At 41.3% G+C, this 9,464-nt stretch overlaps 1 protein-coding gene across 3 annotated transcripts; it reads left to right on the top strand.

The window, feature by feature from the left end:
- The first annotated feature begins 675 nt into the window (after positions 1 to 675).
- rassf6 (Ras association domain family member 6) lies at positions 676 to 8,086 on the top strand. 3 transcript variants are annotated; one of them, XM_018750507.2, is made up of 12 exons: positions 676 to 691; positions 822 to 927; positions 2,794 to 2,867; positions 3,702 to 3,780; positions 3,886 to 4,025; positions 4,222 to 4,322; positions 4,461 to 4,654; positions 5,222 to 5,323; positions 6,021 to 6,072; positions 6,313 to 6,431; positions 6,923 to 7,020; positions 7,892 to 8,086. In XM_018750507.2, exons 3-12 carry the CDS (start codon positions 2,821 to 2,823, stop codon positions 8,064 to 8,066), a joined length of 1,107 nt encoding a protein of 368 aa, XP_018606023.2. In that variant the 5' UTR covers positions 676 to 691; positions 822 to 927; positions 2,794 to 2,820; the 3' UTR covers positions 8,067 to 8,086. The 3 variants fall into 3 exon arrangements, with proteins under 3 accessions (XP_018606023.2, XP_018606040.2, XP_018606032.2); XM_018750524.2 differs by having other exon boundaries at positions 677 to 703; XM_018750516.2 differs by lacking the exon at positions 676 to 691 and having other exon boundaries at positions 725 to 927.
- Positions 8,087 to 9,464: the final 1,378 nt, after the last annotated feature.

The raw sequence follows: 9,464 nt of genomic DNA, 5'->3' as shown, positions 1-9,464 counted from the left end.
CTGTAAATGATGAAGCCAGCTGCTGTTCCATTACCTCCATGCTTCCATCCCAGAATCACCTTTTCAGGTATGAGCACATTTATACTGGAAAAGATGTAAAAGCATACAGCTGGCAGTCTGGTATATTTACTCAGATATTATACAAATAATTAGGCCAGTGCCAAAATCTACAAAGTAATTAGCCATTTCAGATAATCTCTGTATGCAAACTTTGTGGTTGTAGTGTTAATAGAAAATCACAGCTGAAACACCTATTATGCTGTTATTATAAAAGACCTGTTATACCTATTATGCCTGCAGGGCACGTGGTAGTGCAGTAGTTAGTGCTGCAGCATTATGATCAAAAGGTCACAGGTCTGAAAACCACCTCCAGCTGCAGTACCTTTAGCAAGGTACTTATTTTAATACTGCTCCAGGAAAATTACCCGGTTTCTTAAAAATGGTAAACAATTTCAAGCAGCTCAACATTGTAAGTCACTTTGGAGAAGAGTGTCAGCGAAAAGAATAAATGTAATTACAAGAAGAGAATAATACAGCCAAAGCCCCCTGCATTGCAGGTGTTATCATGTTCTCCTAAATCCTGTGGAAAGGAAAGAGTTAAACACCTGGAGGAGGTGTGTAACTCTTGCATGCATTTATACGCAGTCTGACCGGCACCTAGTCAAACATTCCCATGCTGCACTGGGGCAAAGTGAGTTGAACTGTGAGCTTCTGCGCTGCTTTGCCACCTATATGTCTGCGTGTGTGTGTGTGTTTGTGTGTGTCCATGGAAGGTAATAATTAACAACCATGCCTACTGGTTCCCTTTCTCCCTTCCTTAGAGCTCTGGGAGAAGGAGGCCTTGCTAATCACCTCTCCGTCTTGACTGCCAGAGGAACTCGGGTTCAAACAGGTCGCTTTGGTTTTCCCAGCCTGGTCCCCAAACAGGTAAGTTGGTCACTCTACCTGTCTGTGTTTCCAGCTACTGTGGTAACACAAATCCCAAAACGTGGTTATCGACGAAGAAATGTATGGGCATAGTAGTCCTTTGTTTCTTTTATCTATGATAAAAAAAAATGTTACTGTGAATGGTTTCATTTCATAATGACCAGTTCTGCAAGTCCATCAGTTTCAGGCTTAAAGACCAAAACCGAAAATGTGAAAAGGTATATGAGCAGTAAGAAAGGGGTGTGTTTTGGACTTGTTGTTAAGCGCACTGTACCAGGATCGGTGGTGGAGTCGTAGTTACAGCTGCTGCTTTTGGACCCAATGGGTGCAGGTTCGAATCCTTTCTCAGTATATAATAACCTTGAACAAGCTACTTACCCTAAATTGCTCATCTGTATAAGTGGGTGAATAGTTGCAAGTTGCTTTGGAGAGAAACATCAGATAAATATGTGGTCCGTAAGGATTTCATTAAAATATTCGCATTTTGCTGTACGTAAAGTGTTCATTGAAGTTTTAGCTGAAAGCAGCTTTTGTGGCTGAAGTGAGTGTATCTGTAGTTCCGCCACTAGCCCTTAATTTCTTATGAAATCATCAAGGGTGTTTGTTATTTTCCAGCAGACAACAGCCGCCCTGGCTCTCCGCCTCTGGCCATAGATTCCACACCTTCGTTACCTGAATGACATAAAACAGAGAGCGTTTTCCCCAGATTCTTGAGTCTGTTCTCAAAAATCTGTCTGATCCATAAAGTCTTCTTTAGCGTGAAGCGAAACAGAAATTCGGTTCTGATCGCCTCCCCGGCCCAAGAGCGGTGATCTCACTTCTGTTTTGGCTCCCTGAAGCTGCACATTTGCAGAGTCCAGGTTGTGTTAGTGGTTGTTAAAACACGTTCGGGCTTGGCGGAACACACACTGCTCTGCTGCAACCCAAAAAACAAAATCTGAGTGCAGAAACAGCAGCAAAACAGGAGTGACACGCTGTGAAAATATAATCTCAATTCACAGAGACAATGCCTCATAAACCCGTAAAGTTCTAAGGAGACAAACGGTTCCTTTTTCTATTTTGCAGTGGAAGAACTTGGTGTTTAAATAAAATAAAATAAAATAAAATATGTCCCTTGTCTGAGGACTTCAGACACAATAACCCATCTCAAATCAGCTCCCTACATTTGCATCATTCAAATGTCCATGGGCACAGAATGGACGTTGAAGACCAAGAAGGTGCCTCCTCTGCTCAGGCTGGAGAAAAGCAGACTTGAATATCTTGAATTCTTCTGGCAAAAAGAGGACAAGTCTCAGCACTGCTGGTTCTCATGAGTAATAAATGAGCCATGGGCAGCTACCTGTCACTAATCACATTCGAAACATACTTTTGAAATGAATACGTACTTTTGGATGTCAGGATGTATTAAACCCAGAAAAAAACAGGCATCTGGAGAATAAAAAGACTGCATGTTCTGGTTATTGTAATATTTCAATTGCAGTTCTTACTGAAAAAAAAGCAACAAGTTGTTTTAATGTTATACTTTGTGTTTATAACCTGAGCGTTTTCCATGTTGTTGAGGAAAGGACCACCCTTGGAACGTTTTGTGGGATTTTGTTAAATAAATCATTGCAAAGAACATATTTTCAGTGGTAAGTGTGTTCACCTAAACGGACGGATTGCATTTAATCAAACATCTGTGTTTTAATTTATTTAAAATGATGAGACAGTCCATGGAGTGTGCTTACTTTTACATATCACTGTATAATAATTATAATATGCCGAGTATTGCCACTGTACATATGATTGTGTTCTCTGATAATGGAATGTGTGAAGCCACAGTCCTCGGCCATTGATGGGGATTCCTGAACTTTCGGTCTGTTACAGATGTGTACGGACTGAACGAGCCCAAAAATGAACACGTTATCGCTTGTCCGCATCGGAAACAGGACACTTTCCAGGTACTTGTTAAAACGTTATGGTTTTGGTCACCTTCTGCCCTTATTCAGGCTGAGCTAAATGATCAACCCGATCCAAAGTCAGCTGATGAAGGTTTTTATGCATCTACTCCAGATGAGAACAAGGAGGAGACTCTTCAGTCCTACAATGGCCAGCCTGCCTGATGCAGCTACCGTTTAACAGGCATGGTACAGAACAGGGTGTTTACAAACCTGGGTTTACCTTCAGTCAATTTCACCGCAGCGTAGGCTTTGCTGTGAGGCTCGTACCTAAAGCTATGCATGGATGTCCCTCCTGAAGTAAACCTCTAAAAGCCGTGGAGGTCTCATCGGATTTCTTCCATGATGAAATAGTCACTAGTGAAGCCGAGTGTTGCCATTGTCTTGGAAATAATGAACAAATCATGCGGTTCCATTATGTATGTTAACTTATGTTTGATGAGCACGTTGCATGTACACAATGATATTGCTCTTGAAAAGAGTGAACACAGTAGACTGGGCTGCTGAGCTTCCAGTGACCGCACACTGGCTCCACACGGACTTGTTATTGAGCACGTGGAACAGGAAGCTGTCGAGACGCCGATAAAAAGCCAGATTAAAGGCTTGTATCACAAAGCCTGCTGCGTCCAGGCAAAGTTCAAAGCACGACTCAGTGCTGACCTTTCGGTGCTATTGTCTTGAGCGACACCCAGCCAAAACACAACACTTGCAAAACCTGCGCGATGGAGCATACTCATATGACTTTATTTTTACTGTATTAAAAAATATATATTTGACTGATTGCTAAATATGTTTTCTCTCACCATTAAATTGGGTTCATTCTTCTATTTCTCTCAGGGCCGAGTTTTCGTCTTTGCTCAACACTTATAATTGTTTTCTGAAAGACAAGCCGAACCAGCATCTAACTGTATATGAGGTAACCCATCTGTACAGCAGATGCTCAAGAATGTAGTGTCCAGTTGAGCCGGTTAATGAAAAGGGAAACTGAGATTGATGATATAACCTGTTGTTCCTTGAACAGACAGGACACGACATCAGATTGGATGGGCTTCTGGTCATCTTCTGGGGAATTCGGAGACCTATCCGGCTCAAAATCCAAGATGAAAAGCCAAATCCCTCTCCAAAATCACCAGATCCTACCAGCCCCTTAGGAGGAAAAAGGTGCTGTGTCATTCTTACCTCACACAGGGCAGACGTGTAGATCGAGCCATTAATTTAATTGAATTAATAAAGGCACCAAAGTATCTTTCAACAGAAATTCAACTAAATATACAGCTTAGAAGCAAAAATTAGAACAGCAGCAGCAACAACAATGATAATAAAAATGGCTGAAATAAGATTAAATGGTACGTTTCAGAGGTATGACACGATGGGGTGAATTTGACGACCTGCACCACATTGACGAGATGGAGGAAACAATGCAAGAAATACCAGAGCCACTTGCTAATGACAGCACAGGTTATCATCCTGTTTAAGTCCTATTTCTGTAATACTTTTAAAAGGCCTTTTAATCACATATAAATCAGTTAACTGTAGTGGCTGGAGGGAGGTGTGATGGGTTCCAGTATTGCAGATGTTTATGTATCCCCCCACCAGGCCCCAGGGAGTATGAGAGCAGCACCCTGAGGACTCCGCGGCTGAAGGCGGCACTGGAGGAGGCCTCGAACCTGTTCCGCTCTATGAGTGATGCCTCGCTGGTGAAAAAAAGGGTGAAGAGCAAGACAGCAGCTGAGAGGCAACAGGCCCGTCACCATCGTTTCTCCATCAACGGCCACTTCTACAACCACAAGGTCACACACGTGCACTTTTTGTAGTCCTGTGTAGGTAATTTTGTGTTGTTTCATGTAGCACCATGGTCCTGGAGGAACGTTGTTTCGTTTCAGTGTATACTGTACCAGCTGTAAATGGTTGAAATAACAACAAAACCACTTGGCTTGACTTGACACTCTGGAAGGTGAGGGTCATTTCCAAGGATATTATGCATTTTTCCAGTGGAGGCCAGAGAACAGGGTTCAGCAAGTGCCACTTAGTTGTTGGAATAGCAGGAAGGAGTTCTGTGGTGTCTTGCTAATGTTTGGACTGCATCTAAGGGTTGTGAAAATGTGGATTCAGGTCCACAACAGACTCATGTAATCTGCTGAGGAAAGAATTAAAGTTCCTCTACAGCACAGATATGGATGACTTGTACATGTCATGCTTTATACCAGCACACGATACCGACTTGTCAACTGCCAACAAAATCATTGATTGCAAGACTGGGTCTATAGATGTCTTGTAGCATTCTGCATGGCTGCTGATGAGGTTCAACATATTGTAATCATGTAAAGTTTTTACTTTTCTTTTTTTACCTTCTTTAGACATCTATCTTCACACCATGCTTTGGGACGCCAACCAATGTACGAATCAACAGCAAAATGACAACAAACGAAGTCATAGTGCAGTTACTCAAGAAATTTAAGGTGAACTTTTAAACTAAAATGGTTTTTGCCTTCAGAAATTCAATCAAATCAGCCTTGACCTTAACTGGAAACGTTCTTTCCAATTTTGTGTCTTATTGTATTTTTCAGTTATGATTACAATAATCATCTAGTGGTGCTAGTATTCTTGACCAGAGAACGGGGTACATTTATATTGTTATTGGAGGGAAAATTGAGTTGAACCATATCTTTAGGTGTTTACCAAGTGATTAGCGGCACTGTAGTGCAATGGGTACCCATTTCCATTCCTCCATTGCCTTGAAAGCTACACGGGTGTTCACTATGAGTCAGGCTTGACTCAATGGCAGCAACAAGAACAACAGTGCAGTGGGTAGCACTGGTGCCTTGGAACTCCTGACCTCTGTAGAGTTTGCATGTTCTCCCCATGTTTGCATTTGGTTTCCTCTAGGTGCTTTGATTTCCTCCTGCAGTCCAAAGGTGTGTGTCTGTTGATTTGTTGGCTCTAAATTGCCTTTAGAGTGTGTGTGACTGCTCTGCAATGGACTAGTGTCCCATCCTGGGTGTACCCTACCTCAAACCCTGTTTCCAGGATAGGCTCCAGAGAACTGTGACACTGCAATGCACTGTTATAATGGAGGAAATGGTAGATGCATTGTGATTGGGTGAAGATAAATGATATCACTCTGTCAAAATCCATTCATACTGTGTTTTTGTGCAGGTAGAGAATGACCCCAAGGAATTTGCTCTGTACTGCATTCACCAGAGTGGCGGTAGGTCACTTCTCCCATCATAACCCCATCTGGTGCAGCCTGACTTAAAAAAATCCCAAGTGGTCCCCAGTTCATCAAGCACATTGAGCGATAGAAAAAGTACTGCATGTTTGATTTGTCAAAAATGTACCCTACATTAACGAACAGAACTTTTTTTTTTTTTTAAATTTTGAAGTTGTGTAATGAAGTGGTGCCTGAGAAACATCCATGTCTTGATTTGTACTGATGTTTTTCCATCAGAGAAGAGAAAACTGAGTGACCTTGACTTCCCCTTGTGGGAGCGAGTGCTTCAGGGGCCATCAGAGAACATCATGAGGATGTTTCTGATGGATACAGATGAACAGGAGGTCAGCAACGATGTAAGTAGCAAGCAGGTTGCTAGAGCAATCTGACTAATATAAACTATTCTTTATAAAATTGTGGAGCTGTAATTCTTACTGGTGGCTTGTAGGATCATTTTCCAACAGGAGAACAGTTTTTGTATCTTTTGCTACACTTTAATATAGTAGTCAGATTAAGCTGTATAAAGGGATTGTGTCAGCTATGTATTGTTCAAATCTCTGACTTTCATAAAATTTTATGCCAAACTGCCTTAAGGGGGTTGTTGCTTTTTCTATTTGTTATGAACATTATTAAGTTCCTTATTAGAGTTTTGTGATTTTCATACTATCTTGCCAGTTCAAAGCGCTTAATAATATTTTATTGATCCAACTCAATATATGGAAACAATAAAAAGGTACAACAGCAGATTCCTTCTTCGGAGCAGAACACGAAACCTTTCAGGCCCTTAATATTCATGCATGTAGACTTGGTTTGTAAGTTTCACCCTTGACCACACCTACCCTCCCAGGTGGCTCAATATCTAAACCTGGAGTTGCCCCTTTTGGAGGCTGTTCTGCACAGGCTGGAGGAAGAGGAGGAAAGGGAGATAGCCAGGGTCATTGCAAAGTGAGTTTCCACAATTTATCTTGTACTTTTTTCCAGTTTCCTTATTTGATTTGTTGTAAGCGATTTTAAACACCTTTTTTAAGTTAATGACCAAAAATTTAATTCTACAAAAAAAGGCTGGGACTGATTTACATTACGTTTACATTTTTTCACTTAGCTGACGCTTTTCTCCGAAATGACTTACAGTGTTAGTTATAATTATTTACCCATTTGTGCAGATGGGTAATTTTACTGATTGGGCAAACCTTTCGAATTGTCTGCAAACCACAGGTACAATCAGCAGGAGATTCTCCTGTCGCGATGCCTGAGAAGGATTACACCAAAGACTGAAACAACTGTGTAGCAGAGGAGGGCCACAGCACTGCAAACCCCCAGTGCTTTTTGTATTTATTTTTGAACTCTGTTTTGTTTTATTTTTATTTTTTGAAAAAGCAAGATAAACTGCAGAATAACTTTTTGTAGTTGGTTTTTTAATCAAATCAATTTACCATTAACAATATCAACATAAATCTTTTTTTTCTTTTACAATTTTTACAGTAAGGAGATGTAATATGTAAAATCATGATCAGTAAATGTAAAGAATTATCTTGTTGAAAGTGGGATTATCAGAGATCCAGTTCTTGACTTGACCACTTGGATGTAGAAAGAATTATATAGTGTCTTACTGTTCATTTGATGTAACAGTTACATTATGGAATATTTGCTCTATTCTTCACACATTCCTACATTGCAGTCTGTAAAAACCTAATAAGATTTATGCAATATAAACAGATCTGCATCTTAGAAACGCCCTCAAGCGGTTGACAGGAGTGGTGGATATGCAATGCATTTAGCCACTGAAAAGTAAAAATTCTGCTGTCATCTGTCACAGAAACGCACCGCCCCAGAACGCCTGTGGGCTCATAGAAGAGCTGTGTTACACATCACCAGATGTGGTGCATCCGCTCGCTGCCAGGGGCGTGCTGTTGTACCGAGCACAGGCAGGCGACGCTTATTATCTCAAGCAGGAAACTCGATGTCCTGGAACTGCTGATAAAGGACTTTGACTGGAGTCTACCCATGTTGGCACTCAGAGCTCAAGCACTGGCCACTTATGAGGACATTTGCATTCCCATCCCTACTGGCGCCTTCTTAACCATTTCCAGCCAGCGGTAAAAACTGCTTTCCAGTCTTGTAGGCCAGCGATGATGTAAAGGTTGGAACACCCTAGTTGCTACTGCCATCATACCTAAATATTAGTGTGCTGACAATTCCTAACCACTGTAGCCAGGCCTGCTCTTTAGGATTTAGTACATATTCCAGTGTAAACAAGACTGTATAGAACACATGCATGTATGGATCCGGCTTTGTGAGCATGTGAACCACATACCAACTTGAGTCCTACATTTAAGGGCCATTTTTCTCCAAGTTTGGCTCGCAGTTTCAACTTTTTTTGGGATTTGCTGTATTCGTTGCTGCGAGTGTGGGTTTTTATACTGCAGTGTTGCGGTGAAGAATCAGTCTCAAGGGAAAAGGCGAATAATGTAAACAGGCACAATTGTATAAATCATTTTATTTGTCAATTTTTTTTGGGACACAGCCAAAGACATATGCTTCAAAAGGAGTGTTCTTAGCAATGAAAAAGTGATACGGATGTATGAAGTGTGAATTTTAATGCCCTCCATCGTGCTGGTCTGCTCACTGTCGGGGTTCTTTCCTGCACTCGGAGCTGATCACCTTCCGTATGTCATGTCGAGGATCTAAGGTGACCTCAAATTTGCATAAGTGATACTGCAAAAAATGCAAAAAATGCAATTTATAGGAATCTGTAATACTTGATCAGATTTTTTTCACACATACATTGTCTGAACCGTTTGTCCCATACGGGGTTGCGGGGAGCCAGAGCCTAACCTAGCAACACAGGGCGAAAGACTGTAGGGGGAGGGGACACACCCAGGACAGGACGCCAGTCCATCACAAGGCACCCCAAGCAGGACTTGAACCCTGGACCCACCAGAGAGCAGGACCTGGTCCAACCAACTGCGCCACCATATCAAAAGTGAAGTAGTTGACTATTCTGCACCTTATAATAAGGGTAAGATCAGTTACCTTTTTCCCAAAAGCACAGGACTCTGTGTCGTTGGCCTCAGACTTCATGCATTTTGTCTTTCCAATTCTGGCATCTATCTTGTATGAGATGACATTTGTTACCTAGGAAACCACCACAGAGCATTTTATTCACTATGCAAACACAGCAAAGCAAATAACATGAGTCACTAAATATATATATAGAGAGCAAATAATTACACATGTAAAGAGTACCAAAGTATACAAACCATTTTCTGTGATAAGGAGCAATTCACATTTAAGAATATTTATTTTGTCTGGTGCAGAAAGCACATGGTGCACCAGACAGAATGAGCTTCGATATGAATGTTGACTAAAACCTGACTTGTGATTATTTT

The sequence above is a fragment of the Scleropages formosus genome, chromosome 6 (genome assembly GCF_900964775.1).
Source record: "Scleropages formosus chromosome 6, fSclFor1.1, whole genome shotgun sequence".
Classification (NCBI taxonomy): domain Eukaryota; kingdom Metazoa; phylum Chordata; class Actinopteri; order Osteoglossiformes; family Osteoglossidae; genus Scleropages; species Scleropages formosus.
This window is presented reverse-complemented; position numbering and strand designations above follow the sequence as displayed.